The sequence below is a fragment of the Lepisma saccharinum genome, chromosome 18 (genome assembly GCF_977018435.1).
Source record: "Lepisma saccharinum chromosome 18, izLepSacc3.1, whole genome shotgun sequence".
Classification (NCBI taxonomy): domain Eukaryota; kingdom Metazoa; phylum Arthropoda; class Insecta; order Zygentoma; family Lepismatidae; genus Lepisma; species Lepisma saccharinum.
Genome location: NC_139246.1, coordinates 22,243,517 through 22,260,472, shown reverse-complemented (window position 1 = coordinate 22,260,472; position 16,956 = coordinate 22,243,517). Strand labels below are relative to the sequence as shown.

At 36.1% G+C, this 16,956-nt stretch overlaps 1 protein-coding gene across 5 annotated transcripts in view; it reads left to right on the top strand.

The window, feature by feature from the left end:
• Tao (Serine/threonine-protein kinase Tao) overlaps window positions 1-16,956 on the top strand; it is a 69,769-nt gene that overhangs the window by 22,272 nt on the left and 30,541 nt on the right. For all 5 annotated transcript variants that reach the window (XR_014443712.1, XM_083140317.1, XM_083140314.1 and 2 more), the window contains exons 6-13: window positions 2,056-2,231; window positions 4,956-5,118; window positions 7,587-7,765; window positions 10,594-10,758; window positions 13,421-13,555; window positions 15,202-15,383; window positions 16,078-16,228; window positions 16,548-16,787. Coding sequence is in view for 4 of the 5 variants with exons in the window: in XM_083140317.1 (XP_082996443.1) it covers window positions 2,056-2,231; window positions 4,956-5,118; window positions 7,587-7,765; window positions 10,594-10,758; window positions 13,421-13,555; window positions 15,202-15,383; window positions 16,078-16,228; window positions 16,548-16,787 (1,391 nt within the window). In the remaining variant the exon portion in view is untranslated. The remainder of the gene's footprint in view (window positions 1-2,055; window positions 2,232-4,955; window positions 5,119-7,586; window positions 7,766-10,593; window positions 10,759-13,420; window positions 13,556-15,201; window positions 15,384-16,077; window positions 16,229-16,547; window positions 16,788-16,956) is intronic.

The window sequence follows — 16,956 nt, the reverse complement described above, 5'->3', positions numbered from 1 at the left end:
AACCCATACATAGAAGGGAACTATTTACAACTAAATAATAATTCCCTATATTATTATGTAAGACTCAGATACAATATACATGAAACTATGCAATATCTACAGACCGAAATGTAAAATGGAACCCTTGGATACACGTCCCAACAGACCTGCCTAAGCAATTACAAATATCGTATCACAGTGCAACAAGAAAAAAGCCCTAATTGAAGTACTCTATTCCGTACAGTGTTGCTTACTATTCTCCATGTATTGTAAGAATGATGTTAATGTAAATGAAATCTCAAGAATTCTTCCTATGCATCAGTTCCGCTGTTACTTTGCTATGCATATATTGAGTGAACTTGTAACGTTCCACTACTTCAATATAGCAGGTGTGATGAATGACATAGCTTTATCACACACTATATTCCTATATGCAAGATTCCTGATCAGCTGCTATTGGAGTAGCCAATAGGATTTCTCAGAAGTCACCTTTATGAAGTCTTCCACAAATATGCCATGTTGACCAGACCTGGTCTAGAAATCTGGATAACAAGGGCAATTGGTAGGGGCACGTATTTTTGGTAAATAAAAAAGCAAAATTTCGGTATAAAAACAGTCGATTTCGGGTTGAAAAGCGGTAAATAAAATAAAATTTCGGTGTTATAGCGGTGAATAATCACATCAAAAGTGGTATATAAAATGACATTTTGGTTTTAAAATTGTGAATATAATCCTAAATTTGATTTAAAAACTGCAGTTATTACACAAAATAAACTTACCCCTTCTAATAGCACATTTATGTAGTTACCAGAGTATTAAGTTTTCCTGTATAAAGGGGTCCATTTTTGCTTCTCAAATATTTACAGCAGAATTAAACAATTTTCCATGAATTGCATAACTCACAGGATACTTCAGACTTCAGAAAGTGTCGCGTCCGTATATAAACGGTAAATTTCATGTTTAAGAGTATATTTCACATTTTGCAGTTCATTTCGCATTATTTCGTGACAAAACAGGCTAGAAAAATGCACCTCACACCTTTCAGAAACATGAAAAATGAACATTACAGCATGTTATTTCATATTTCGTGTTTTCGTCAAAAACGAAATTTGCATGCCTCTAGCAATTGGACTTCATGTGGTGACTACAGATATTTTACACATTTAACACTGCAGTGGTCGCTTGGAAAAAAACACTCTAATCATTGGTCGCGTGGACCACAATTGTGATTCATAAATTTTTTTTCATTTTTACACATTATTGGTCAACATTTCTCTGGTTTTATAGTGAGAGTGTCCTTTTTTCAAGAATTCTGGTTCACTTAACAAAAAAATCAAGTTATTTCGCCCAACACATTACACTGGGGAGGAAATTCTAAATCTAGTGCATTTCATTTGGATGTGATGAAACTAAACAAAAATACATATTTTAGAATCTTACTTTTGTTATTTCTTTCCCAAAAATTTGAAAAAGTGGTTCATATATTTATAACAAATTTTAGAAACATGTGCTTACATATATAGAAATACAATGTATACTAAAACATTCCTGTCAATGGTCACGTGGATCACAATTGACCTCTATTGAAATATGAACTCGAATAGAAAGTGAACAATGGGTGAATTTCAAGAAACGGCTGCATGAACATAATCCCTGGACTGTTCCAGGAAGGTAGACTGGGAACCAAGGTCAAGAGTGTTGCCAAACTGCAGTCACACGTGAAAATATAGCATGACCTCTGCAGTGTTAATAACTCAATTTTTAACCCATGAAAGTATTCATATTTAATTCAGTTTTGGATTTTTCTTATGCAACCATGAATCTATTCATGCATACATAGAGCATAGGGTACCATGGTAATGAAACCAGACTCCAAAGAGCAAATTGTTATTTAGAAAACTTGTTCAGTGTGTGTGTGTGCATGTGCGTGCGTGCGTGCGTGTGTGAGAGAGAGAGAGAATCTGTTCAGGAATATGTTGACAAGTGCATTGTAATCCATGTAATGACATGATTGCGAGAAAACGTTCCAACCACATGATCTCTGCTCAACTGAATTTTCGTTCTCTGTCTTTTCAGCTGAAAGAAAACCACCATATTTTAACATGAACGCGATGAGTGCCTTGTACCACATAGCCCAAAATGATAGTCCCACTTTACAGTCACCAGAATGGTCAGATGTTTTTCGACATTTTGTCGAGTCGTGCTTACAGAAGAACCCCAACGATAGGCCAAATTCTGGGAAGTTGCTTTCGGTATGTGCATTGTAGTGTATAACAAAGGGTTAGTATATTGTAGATTTAAGGGTGTGCACATATGCTGTGACTAGTACATATGCTTGAGTTTGGTGATGCTGGACACAGAAAAAGTCTTCATGGGTAAAAATCAAATAAGTGCAGGAACTCAGGCTGAAATTGAATTTACCGGGTCTCGAGCATATAAGGTGACCAACTTTCAGCCATGAATTTAAGGGAGATTTCAAACTTTCTAAATTGAATTTATGGGAGATTTAGTCTGGCAAATTTTACACATTTTTAGCAGCAGGTGGCATAACTCCAACAAATGTTCATGCCATGTGTAGTATTAAACAAGTTAATTAATTTACATATTATGTAATACACAGATCACAATACAGAATAAAAATTGACAAATTTGCATGTTTCTTGGTCTTAACCTACATGATGAATATGCCCACTGATGCTGAGAACAAAGCATCTAGCATCAGTCAACTACTGCAAGATATGATGCAACTTCTGCCTGCTGAAAACAAAATGTGCAATATCTTGTGGTCAACTTGGAAGCGTTGTGTGTGTCACCGAACTTGCACGAGGGTTGTTCCGAAAGTTCGTGGACTGAGATCACTATTTGGAGTCCGAGTCAGTACGAGGTTTGTTTTGAGTTTCCGTTTTGAAATAGTGCCCTTCACTCTGTACACCGATTCCAGCGATGCACCAGCTTCTCAAACACATGTTGCAGACCATTTTCTGAGAGTCAGTGTAAGGTAGTGGATGTGACAGCTTTCACTTCCTAGTCCATGCTAAACTTCCTTCAGCGTAACTCTTTCTTAAGTGTTGGAAACGCCCACCCACTTCTCGCCTTATCCTGCACATTGCGTTTACCTTCCTTAAAATGCATCCACCACTTGAATACGGCCGATATGCCCATTGCTTCGTCACCGTAAGCTTCTTTGATCATCTCAAACATTTCCTGGACACTTTTGCGTAACTTCACACAAAATTCAATTGGCGATCCTTCGTCTGGTAATTATCGGTATATCATTCTCATCTGCCATTGTAATACACACTGCAGTTCGACTTTCATAGCGAGCAAACAAACAACAGCTGCACGTTGGTTCACTCGTACATTAACAAAGCACACCACAGGCTATCTTCACGTGCAACAATCACAGAATCTGTGCAGTGTTGCCAATCCACGAACTTTCGGAATTTCCCTCGTATTATATTGGAATGAATTTAATTCCACAATCTTGATTGTTAATGAAACCTGCAGGAAAAATAGAATGTCAATACAGGAGCTTTAATATGGGAGTTCCCGGGAAATATGGGAGAGTTGGTCACCCTACTAGCATATGCCATTTCTATTTCCCATCAAGTCCACTCTGGCTTTGCCTAAGCAAGATTCCTGATAACCTTTACATCCTCAATCACCTGGAAAATTTCTAGGAAATTAACTCATGAGTTAGAACGCCAGAACATTAAATGTCTTTTAACCAGGGGTGTATATTCAGGACTATCTGCGAAGCCCAGACTCCTTGACCAAAATACAGAAAAAATATCTATCAGAAAATGTGCATAAAATTGTTAATTTCAAGAAGAAGATGAACCTGATTTCTTAGGAGTTGGAAACCTTGCCTGCTTTCTTTGATTTTGCGAGGCAAGGCAACTCCATGGAATGATAAGCGATGCCAGGGGCTGCAGGGTTTAAATGTGATGGAGCTACCACAAGGATCCCGATCAATGTTGCAAACCAATTTTTCCCAGCATGTAATTTCTCTAGGAAGGGAGAATTGTGGAGCCAATTGCCAGGAGAGGGAAAAGGGTTGCATATGGTGGGGAAATTACCCTCTGAACTTCCTCAACAATTTGGGTCAATGTTGCAAACCTATTGTTCCCAGCATGTAATTTTCCCAGGAGGAGGAATTTTGATATTTTATTTATGAGGTATGTGTTTTTAATTAGATTGTCACATCACCCCCCCCCTCTGAAATGAACTAAAAGAACCCCCTCCCCACCAGCAAATATTTGTCCAAATTTGAACACTATGATCTGGTGAGTAGCCCAGGTTTTTAACCCTATACACCACTGCTTTTATTTTTCTTGAACCAGCTTCTTGGTGGAAGATATTCCATGTAAAAATTTTAATATCTTAGTTTTGTTATGTATTTTGAACAATGTGAATAAGCGTGATTCGTTTGAATAGTCAGTGCAGCTGAATAGTTATTATTGTGTTAAAACATTACAGAATGCTATAACTTAATGAAGAGTTTTGCTAAAATTGTGGCTCAATCAAGGATAGAACCAATGAACTATGGTCTCTCCACAGTTTGCACAACTTAGATTTTTGTGTAAGTTGTGCCAAGGTTGTTTCGTTAAGAATGGTAAGTGGCAGCACCATGCATTCCATTATCCTTCAGACGAAGTAGTTTCAGTTCTGAATGCTGCGTAATCTGATTTTGGAATGGGAATTTGGCAATCTTGTTCAAAGCTTAGCTTAATCTTGTACTTAAAAGCATTCACCTAAGGGTTGATGCATTTAAACACTTGTCAACCAATACTGAAGCTGAAAGCTGAACATCATTTGCAGCAATGGGTCATGGCCACCATTTTTGTGGGTGCATAATTTGCAGTCTTGAGTTGTTCTGGCTGGATTCATTTTTGTTTATGTGGAAGCTATGTGCTCAATATTTAATAATTGTGTGAATATTGCAAAAGTTGCTTAAGTGTTTTATTTCTCTCCAGCATCAAATGGTATCACGGGGAACATCAACGCATGTTCTTATCGACTTGATCCAGCGCACCAAAGCAGCTGTTAGGGAATTAGACAACCTGAACTATCGAAAATTGAAGAAGATTCTTATGGTTGATGGCTGTGAAAATGAAAGCACTATCGGAGATGCTGATGGTAAATATCGATACTTTTTCTACTCCATTTCATAGATGTATAGTGGCTGCACTTCTAGAATTCGAGCATGATCAAGAAATTTGTACAAAGCCTTATATTTCACTTACATGAAACAAGATCTTGAAGGTATGTCAGGGAAAAAGGCACAAGACATGTATCCTCAGAAGCAGAGATCACCAAACTCCATGCTCTGAGGAGCTAGATCCTGTGCCAACCTGTGTGGCAAAGTGGTTATGCTATTGCACTACGATGCCCGGGGTCTCTGGTTCGAATCCCATCCTGGGCAGGGGTGTTCTCTGTGAGTGTTCCTTCATAACTTTCATCATATCATCACTCATCCTCATCTTCGTTATTAAGCAAAAGTGGCAGAAAAATGAAATAAAATAAACCCAATCAGTAAATAAAGCTAGATCCTGTATTTGAAAATTTTAGCTTCATCATAAATTTAAGATGTAATGAAATTTTTGTGGGACAATGAAAAATTATCACATGAAACTTCTATTTTTAAGATGTTTAACTTTAGTAAATTTTACATATTCACATTTAGTACCGAGATATTGACAAATAACTTTAGATTTTTGTCTCGCATGGCAAGGCAGGATGATAAGAGTTAATTTATGTTACTTTAAGCTAAAAGTCGAAATTTTGAGAATATTTTTAAGAAATGTAAGTTTTCTGTTCATCAACAATTATTCTCTTTCGTTCATTAATTTCTCTTTTTTTAAAATTACTTAAGGCCATCCTGTGCTATGTTACATGTTCTAGGCCTGCATCCTGAGTATGTGTATTGCATGGGTCCCATCATTTATTTCATCACCACTTCATCATTCATTTTTGTCATTGAGGTTTATTGACACACTTCCCAATTGTCATCGATACCAATTGTTCAGTGTTTGAAAATTGCAACAATTAAATGTAGGGCTGAGATGATACAACTTTGAACCCATACTGAAATGATTGCCAATACTTTTACAGATTCCCAGTTATGCCGATACATTGAAATTATAACAATTCAAGTAGTTTGGAATATTTGTAAATTTTAATACATAAATTTTCCATTGTTACTTTATCATAGCCATCTACCAGTTGTTTGCTTTAAAATATTTGTAATTTCATGAGTTAATTAATTAATCCAAATTTCCATTTTTCCCACACAATGCTGGTGGTATTTTATTTGAATTTTGCATAATTTCCAGGACAATTAGACTACAAAAAATGTTGCGCAAAGTATCCAAACTACGGAGAAGTGTGTGTGAATAATTTCAAACAATACCTGGTATCAGCTTAAGGGGTCACGGGTTCAATACTTGGTAGAGGCACACAGTGATTCAGATCCCACTTTAAACTTTAGGTTCAGTCCTGAATTGCATGTCTGTGCACAAAGTAAATTTAAAGCAAAAACATGGTATAGGCTGACACCTATACATCGATATTGGCTTTCCCATTGCTAAAATGCAGTGTAAAATAAAGTTGCTTTGATGTTAAAATTGAACTTGTATTTCAGCTAATAATTTTGCACAGTTGTTGCATTATTTTAAAAATACCACAGTAGGGATGGGACAGATTAATCTGTACTTAATCAGTATTGGATGATCAGTCTTTTCGGTTTATCTATAAACTTACTGATAATTTTATAGATCCGATATATCTATAAATATCTTATAATTTAGTGCAATGTTCTGCCATTTTGTTGTAATTTTTATGTATATAACACATTATCTTCATTCTCTATTTTTTTTACAAAGTAAATGTCTATAAATATGCAGTGTTCGGCATATTCTTATTGAATGTGCCGACTTTGCTAACCTCAGACAGACTTTTAATTTTCCCAGTTGTTTGTCATCCCTGTTGGGTGATGACAACAGTGTTTTATCAAATGTTTTTAGATTGTTGTGAAGAACTGGTCTCTTCCACCGTCTATGAGAAAGCTTTTAATACATTTGACTTTTTAATGTGTTGTGCTTGTTTTGTGCAGGCCTTTTTACAACCTTGAACTTTACATTTTTCCCAAGGGGCTTTTTACATCCCTTATTTTAACTTTTTCAGTCAGAATTTTAGATAAGGGGATATTTCCCCATATACATAGGAGGGTGCAAAATGGTCTTAAGTGCAGATGCACCCAAGACTTTTAATTCTATCAAATCTTTCATTGCATGTAATCAAGAGGTCCTGGGTTTGATACCTGGTGGAGGCATATAGTGTTTCGGATCCCACTTTAAACTGTAGGTCCAGTCTCAATTAGCCTTACTCTGCATAAAGTGGACTTAAAACACCAACTCAATCAATCTCGCATTGCAGTCATTAACATACATTTATTAAAAAGTCTGTGTACCATTCAGGTTCTTTCATTGGGAAATTTTACATTGGTATTTTATAGGTATCGGCAAAATTTTATATCAGTTCATCCTTATGTCACAGACTTAGTGTTTTTTATTGTAACATTGTTACAATAAACTTGTATTTTGCAGACACACCTGATGAACAAATAGGAGGGGATAGTAGTAAGAGCAATAGCATAACATCGGAGCACAGTATCCACTCGATGGGTGTCAGTGCCAGCTCGCAAAGTAGTTCCACCAACAGTCTTCCACCGAATGCAGATGGAAATGAAGCCAATTACCCACCGTCAGTACGCAATAGACGCAAGGTATGTATGCTTTGTATTTGTGTCCTTGTTCTAGGTACCATATGTAATAAGCACTGTTGCATGTACAGGTTTTCTAATGACCTAGAAGTCTGGGAAATCAACATAGCAGTGTAAAGATAATGGAAAAATGAGGGAATTTTCAAAAAATGGCCAAAAAGTTAGAACATTAAATGGATTTTTTGCTTTTTGGAATTAAAAACTGTGAAGAACACATTTCTCATTTTCCTCCCAACAGGTATCTCTGGAAATATTTTGTTTAAAATGTGTTTGATGACATTTTTTCCTAACTTAGTAATCACTATTATTGTACAAGGTGGTTATAATTAAAGTGACGGTGTTCAGAGTGGTACAGCACGGGCTGTAATGAGAGTAGCAGTCTGAAACTTCGTAGATATGCTAATGAAGCAATGCGCTCGCGAATTATGCAAAAAAAAAAAAAATAGTTCCAATTCTCGCCACCAGGGTAAAAAATGGCACTGTAAGCAGTCAAAACGTGGTATAGTTACAGGAAAAAGGCAGGAAAGATCAAACACATGAGAACAATGGCTCTGGCATGTTTATTAGGAACTATGGTTACAAGAACTGTTCAATATGGCCTCCCAATTCAGCAACATGCTGCATTCGTAACACGGCATGGTCGACGGTTGCTCGCAGCATGTCTGGTGAAATCTGAGCGACATGTCGTTGTATGCTAGCCTTCAGATCAGGCAGAGACCGGACATGTCCCTGATAGACACGATCTTTTAAATATCCCCACAGCCAGAAGTCACATGGATTAAGGTCGGGGGATCTGGAAGGCCAATCATCTGGAAACTGCCTAGAGATGATGCGGTCATTAGTGAAGGTTTCTCGCAGCAAATCTTTCACATGGCGAGCGACATGTGGTGTTGCCCCATCTTGCATGAAAATGGTGGTGTGTTCACAGTTCCGTTCTTGCAAAGCTGGAATCACGTGTTGCACAAGGAGGTCCCTATAACGTGCCGATGTCACTGTACACCTAACAGGCCCTCGAGGTGTCATCTCCTCAAAGAAAAACGGACCAAGAATGAAGGAGCTAGTGAACCCACACCATGCAGTCACGTAAACTGAGTGCAATGGTTGTTCCTGCACAACATGTGGACGAGTGGAACCCCATATGCGACAGTTCTGAGTATTCACTGTACCGACCAGAGTAAAATGCGCCTCGTCAGTCCACAGAATATTCCCCGGCCACATGTCATCCACTTCCATGTGTGCCAAAAACCGATGGGCAAACTCACGGCGTTGTGGAATATCTTGGGGTTTCAATTGGTGCACAATTTGAATCTTGTAGGGATACCAGTGTAAAATGCACCGCAATACCTTGCGAACTGTTGACCAGGGGAGTGACAATTCACGTGCCACAGCTCTAGCACTGGTTGCAGAAGTTGAGGCATGTGCTGCACGGTCAGCTACAGCTACAGCAACTTCGTCCACAACTTCCACGGGGATGGGCCGCCTTCCTCTCCCTGGTGCAACACCCAATTCACCTGTTTCCTCGAATTTCTTCATCATCTTCTTCAGCCCATTAATTGACATAGGCCCTCTTCTCAGCCCTTTCTGTTGGCGATATTTCCGCAGTACAGCGTTACTATTGCTCCCATTCTGGTAAAACAACTTCACTAGCAGTGCACGGTCTTTCTTCGCAATAGCCATTGCTTTTTACACGGGAAAAATCAAACTTTTAATGTTCGGCGAACATTCACATCACTAAAGGAAAAAAAAAGCAACAAGCGTCACCAACAACAACCAGGGAGCTCACACAATGGTTAGGCAATGTCACCGACTTTGACGTCAGAGTTACGGAAAATTCCACGTTTTGACTGCTTACAGCACCTTTTTTTACCCTGGTGGCGAGAATTGGAACTATTTTTTTTTTTTTTTTTGCATAATTCGCGAGCGCATTGCTTCATTATCATATCTACGAAGTTTCAGACTGCTACTCTCATTACAGCCCGTGCTGTACCACTCTAAACACCGTCACTTTAATTATAACCACCTGGTACTTACAAAGGAGGCCAGTTGTGAAAGTGTTTCTTTTATTCTGTAGCATTCACTTTTCCATAAATACAGAAAAATATGTCTAATATGTGTATAATTCACAGTTCATTAATCTTGATTACTATTAGTACAAAATGAAAACATTGTCTTGTTCACATAAAAATATTACTTTTGTGCTCAATTTAAAGATGTCGATTGACTAACTAGATCTTGGATGCCAGATAATATTTTTTAAATATGAATTCAAGAGTTTTGCATTTAATGTACTAATTTATTGATGGCTGTAATTAAATTGATCCATAATTAGTAATTTGTTTTGTTAAGTCACTAATTTCTTAACCTTTTGACCAGATGAACAGAACCCATGCAACTGTGAACCGATACCAGTACCGATTCTCAATGGACTTAACATTTGGGAAAATGTAAATTCCAGAAAAATATTATAACATATGTCTTTATTGGGATCATGGAGACTCAGTGTAAAATCAGGAAGCATATAATTGGGTTCCACTGCATACAAACAAAGAATTGGTTAAGAGATTAAAAAAGAGAAAAGTTACATTTGATTACAAAATTCAGTTTTGCAGACATTGGTGGTTCATAATTAGTCACTCATTTTGCATAATTTACAAGATAATTAGACTGCAAAGGTGTCTTGCAACATTTGTATTATGAGCCTCGCAAGCAAAAAGTTTCGGCCATTATCTGTGATGATAAACCGATACGTTACCAATGCTCATACCATAGTATTGACTTTTCCCCTTGTGATTAAATGAGCACTTATAAAGTCTTTGTTATTTTCCACTCAGGCCAGTAATTCAGTGTCACAAGAACATGGTGCCAACAATTTCGCAACAATCCGAACTACATCAATAGTTACGAAGCAAGCCAAGGAGCACATGCAGGAGGAGATGCATGAACAGATGTCTGGCTACAAACGGATGAGGCGAGAACACCAAGGAGCATTGCTCAAGGTATGTAATATGTAGAGGCACATATTTTTGGTAAATAAAAAAGCAAAAATTTGGTACAAAAACAGTCTATTTCGGGTTCAAAAGCGGTAAATAAAATAACATTTTGGTGTTATAGCAGTGAATAATCACATCAAAAGTGCTATATAAAATGACAGTTTGGTTTTAAAATTGTGAATATAATCCTAAATTTGATTTAAAAAGTGCACTTATTACACAAAATAAACTTATCCCTTCTAATATCACATTTATTAAGTTACCAGAGTACTATTAAGTTTATTCCTGTGTAACGGGGTCCATTTTTGCTTCTGAAATATTTACAGCAGAATTAATCAATTTTCCGTGAATTGCATAACTCGCAGGATACTTCAGACCGGTATATAAACGGTAAATTTCGTGTTTGAGTCAATTTCGCATTTTGCAGTTCATTTCGCATTTTTTCGTGACAAAACAGGGTAGAAAAATGCACCTCAGACCTTTCATAAACATGAAAAATGAACAGTACAGCATGTTATTTCATATTTCGTGTTTTCGTCAAAAACTAAATTTTCATGCCTCTAGTAATATGCTGTTATGTTTAAACGCTCTTTATGTTCTGTCACAAGATTTGCCATTCAAAAACAAACTATTTTCTAGGGATGGAACATATTAAGAAGTACTCGATCGGTGGAGGCACATATTTTTGGTAAATAGAAAAGCTAAATTTCGGTACAAAAAGAGAATCAATTTTGGGTTCAAAAGCAGTAAATAAAATAAAATTTCACTGTTATAGGGGTGAAAAAGCGGTATATAAAATGACATTTTGGTTTTAAAATTGTGAATATAACCCTAAATTTGATTTTTTTAAAAACTGCTCTTACTACACAAAATAAACAAATCCCTTTTAATAACACATTTATGTCATTACCAGAATATTAAGTTTATTCCTGTATAAAGGGGTCCATTTTTGCTTCTCAAATATTCGCAGCAGAATTAAATCAATTTTCCGTGAATTGCATAACTCACAGGCTAATTCTGATTACAGAAAGTGTCGTGGTGGTAAACAAACTCTAAATTTCGTGTTTAAAATGTATTTTGCAGTTAATTTCGCATTATTTCGTGACAAAACAGGGTAGGAAAATGGACCTCACACCTTCCAGAAACATGAAAAATTAACATTACAATGTGTTATTTCACATTTCGTGTTTTCGTCAAAAACGAAATATGCATGCTTCTATCGATCGGTATTGCCCGATATAAGCATATTGCTTTATCAGTAAAATTACAGATTGTTGTACTGATCCGATATATATCTATAAATATCTTATAATTTAGTGCAAAATTCTGCCATTTTGTTATAATTTTTATGGATAATTTCCATGCCCTACTTAAATTAAATATGCAACTTCTTTTGCACTGCAGTCACCTAGAAACAAACATTTATTAAGGAGGTCAGTAAACTATTCAGGTTCTTCAAAGACCAATCGGAATTTTATATCTAATCTGTTGAATATCTGTAAATTTTAACGAAAATATGTTACATGTGTGATGCTTTAAAACTGTAGCAAAGTTTGGTTTAATTTGTCTGTGAAGCATATAGGCTACGATGCTAATAATTTTTCTTGGTGAAATGTGCATTCACAAACATTTAAACCTTAATGGAATTAAAAGCAATAATTTCCACATTGATTTTGTTATTTACATGGAGTAGGACCACTTTTCGTGGAATGTCCTCATTCCTCTCTTTAATCTGTCTGAGTATGATTAGACTTAAGGCTCAGCTGTCCTTTCATCGATGCAAGTGAATCTGTTTTCGACACAATGTCTATATTCGAATAACAGCTATGATATTCTACAGGGTTTTATTAAAAGTCCTTCCACATTTAAATTCACTATAACTTTGTAACAGAGATATTTCAGTGAAGTAAGTTTGTACTTCACAGCAGTCTTTAAAGTTTTGCCTGGCAACACTGTATGTCTGTCGTCCTCAAAAGTCACAGAGCCAGGTCTAGAGACCTTGCAGGTCATGATGTGGGTCCTCTGCGGCCAATCCACCTGCCTCCTGAATTGACGTCATCTTGGAATCACCTGATCTCTCGCAATCACATGATCCCCTCAATATGCAGTGTTGCCAGATAAAACTTTAAAAGACTGCTGTGCAGTTCAAACTTCATTTCACTGAAATATCTGTTTGTTACAAAGTTATAATGAATTTAAATGTGGGAAGGACTTGGAAAACCCTGTAAATTTCTAGCCTAGAATTCCTTCCAGAGCCATTTTAACACCGAAATTCAAGTTATATGTAACACTAAATTTGATTTAAAAACTAGACTTATGACACAAAACTTTCCCTTCTAGTAGCAAATTTATGTAGTTGTTGGAGTATAAAGTATATTCCTGTGGAAAGGTGTTCATTTTTGCTTCTCAGATATGCACAGTAGAATTAATTAATGTTCTGTGATTTACTGTGATAACTTGCAGAATATAGATCATTACAGAATATTATAGTGCTTTTTAAGAGAGAAAATTTCGAAAACTGCTTCACTGGCATTGGCCAAAGGTCCAGCCATATAGAACTTCTGAAAGTTTGGAAAACTCTGTAATGTTATATTTTTCTTGTGTTTTTTTGGTACCTGCATAAATTTTCATTGATGGTTGTAACTTTATTTTTACATTTCCAAAACAGCTTGAAGAACGATGTAAAATAGAAATGGAAAACCACAAGCAATTGTTAGATAAAGAATATGAAACTCTTCTACAACAGTTCAGCAAGGAATTAGAAAAATTACAAATTAAACATCAACAGGAATTAGAAAGAAAGGTGAGTTTTTCTATTTCTGTTAGTTTACAGTATTATGTATGTGTATATAGAGCTCAGATTTACAAACTCTCCACCAAAGTGTGTTGTTTAATCCCAGCATGTGCATGGATGTTCCTTCTGAGTGTTCAAATATCAGTTTCATCATGGAGAACATCCTTATCATAATTAGCCAAAAGTGTCAGATACGGGATGCTAAGTAACAAAAATACAAAGACATCCATCTGAGATTAATTGAAGTTCAATTTTCTAGTTAATACAATGAAACCCCAATTTTAACTTCCTGGATTTTATATTTTCCCGCATTATAAATTTAATCTTGATGTTCCCAACATAGCAAAATGTTATAAAATTTTCCTCAATATTACATTGTCCTCCACTTTAATTTTTCTTCAGTAATTCCCTGAAAAATGCAAAATCGAAGTTCCACTGTATGCAATTCTTAAATGTAAAATATATTTAAGAAAATTAACTTCCAAGTAATATTTGCTGCAGTGTTGCATGAAAAATATAATTGGTGACACATAAAATTTATCTTCCAGAGGGGAGGAGGAATTCCCCTCCAGCTTCTCCTTTTGGACCCTCATGCTTAGATGATGAAGATGTTAGTTACGTGTAACGTAAAATAAACTTTGCTCCAAAAATAACAACTATTGAAAATTGTGCATTTTATGTACCCAAACAAGTTGCCTGATCTCCAGGCAACTCCCACTATCAAGGCTTTCCAATAGCGTAGTGACTTTCATTCGTAGATATGGTTTACTTTGTCCTTTTAATTCACTGACTTCAGTTGGTCTTGTGTTTTGTTAGAAGACTTCTGTGTCCATTTTAGAAGGGTGTAAACAGCCTCATTGTCGATGAATGCAGTATAATTTTTAATGATCAATCAACTTTTCTTGGGTGTAATCTGCTGGTTTATTAATTACATGGCTAGTGTTTATCTAATGTCAATTAAAACTGTTACCATTGCGTTCACTTTTTGTGCTGCTGAACCAGTGCGTGAACACTGTAATTTAAATTGTTCAAAGTATTTATAATAGGGATGGAACTGATTAATCGGTATATCGGTATCAGCCGATATAGACATATCTGTTCATCGGTAAAATTACAGATTGTTTTACCGATCCGATATATCAATAAACATCTGAAAAATTAGTGCAAAATGCTGCCATTTTGTTGTAATTTTTATGGATTATCTCCATGCCCTACTTTCTAAAAACTTAAATGTCTAAATGTGCAATTTCTTTTTCACTGCAGTCACCTCGAAACCCACATTTATTAAGGAGGTCAATGAAACTTTCAGGTTCTTCAAGGACCATTTCTAATTTTATATCGGATCGGTATTGGTAAATTTTATATCGTTACTTTATCAGTATTGGCCAAAATTTCATATCGGCCCATCCCTAATATATAAGTATTCCCTTGCAACTATACCAGAGTTTTGAAATATTCCTAAATTCATATGTAGGATAATCAGAATATAACAATGGATGTCATAGTGGCAGTCCATTTTACACACGCAATCTTGGTGCAAAATTACAAATTTTATGGCTAATTGTGTATTGTGACAAACAGTAATAGACATTCATGTTGACGCTCCACATAATATACATATGCACACATGTAACTTTGTATGTAAACTGTTTCAGTTGAAGCAAAATGCAGCTGCTGAAAAGAAGTTGCTTAAAGAAATTAGTTCACGGCAAGACCAAGATAGGAAAGCATTTGAGATGCAGAAGAAGAAGGAATATAAGCAGAACAAGGAGAGGTGGAAGAGGGAACTCAGTTTAGACGAATCGACACCAAAGAGACAACGTGACGCTACGTTACAGTAAGTTATTGTATTTTAGTGTATATTTTTATTTTTAAAGCAGAAGTACTGAGATATGCCAATCACTGTAAGTGTGATTCCCGAATCCCATAGTGATCCCCAAACATAACTGTAAATAATATTCCAACAGGTTATTGTAAATTAGTTGTACCAACAAGGTTAGTTGTAAATCTCAGTCTGTTGAGAATTTTAAATAAAATTTGTTTTAATTACCTGCACTGTGTTATACAGGAACATATAAGAATTAATGGTTCAGAAGAAAGTATAATAGAGTAGAATCTTCAATTTTACATTCCCGAATTTGACAGTTTTACACTATATGTTCTTTAGTTTGTTTTTGAAAAATGTGTAATCAAGATTCCACTAGATTGGCTTCAAGGGCCAAAACAAGGGGAAAATATGTACATTGTTATAGCTCTAATGCAATATAAATCATTATTTTGTGACTGGTGTTTCAAACATCCAGTCAACAGCCGGCTTGGTGACAGAGCAGGTTGAAAGGCAACTTGTGAATCCGTGAATCCTGGCCTGGCTTTTTCATTGTGTTTGTCATTTCTATTTTTCCTCATTTATGTACAATATTTCAAAAATCCTTTCATTTGCAGAGCATTTAGAGTAATGCACATATTTGTTGTTGTATGGATGTTTGTTATGCACGAACATATGATGATTGGTCAATGTTGATTCATTTCAGGACTCATAAAGAAAATCTAAAACAATTAGAAGCTCAAGAAGAACAACGGTTGATACGAGGACAAAAAGAGTATCTGGACCTAGAAATTCGTAAATTCAGAAGAAAAAGGCTATTAGTGTTCCACAGTCTAGAGCAGGAATTACTTCGTGAAGTAAGTATAATAGTAATGATGGGACAGATTAATTGGTACTCTTATTGGTATCAGCCAATATAGGTTGATATGCACATTGCACGATCTGATCGCACACCGCATCAGCTCAGCCATAGTAAAAATATTGGTAATACTTTTATGCCTATATTCGCAGAGACTGATACAGTACCAGTTATCCATCTGGTCTCTAATATTTATTGTAGAATCTGTATTTTATGCCTTAATTTTGTGGAAAATTGCATACACTTGAATTTTATCTCAGTCTGAAAGCAGCGACCATGGTTATCTTGCTATATATAAATGTTATTTTTGTTTTCAGGAATTGAACAAACGGCAAAACCAACTTGAGCAAGCACATTCCATGTTGCTGAGACATCACGAGCAGACTCAGGAGCTGGAGTACCGACAGCAGAAGGCAGTGCATCAGTTGCGAGAGGATCAGATTCTCCACCAACACCAAACAGAGCTTTCCAATCAGCAAGAGTACATGCAGCGTGCAGAGCGAGAACTGCGCAAGAAGCATGCACTCGAGCTGAAACAGCAACCTAAGAGTCTTAAGGTACTTTACTGCATAATTATTTAGCATATAGTCTAGATTAGGGATTGCCAAGTTCTCAGTTCGTAGCATGTGGTTTTCAGTTTTGTTTACCTTTACTGGCCCGATGATACCATATTGTATCATGGTGCTGATTACGAAATGAATGTGCTTCGTACTCTTATGTTTGGGT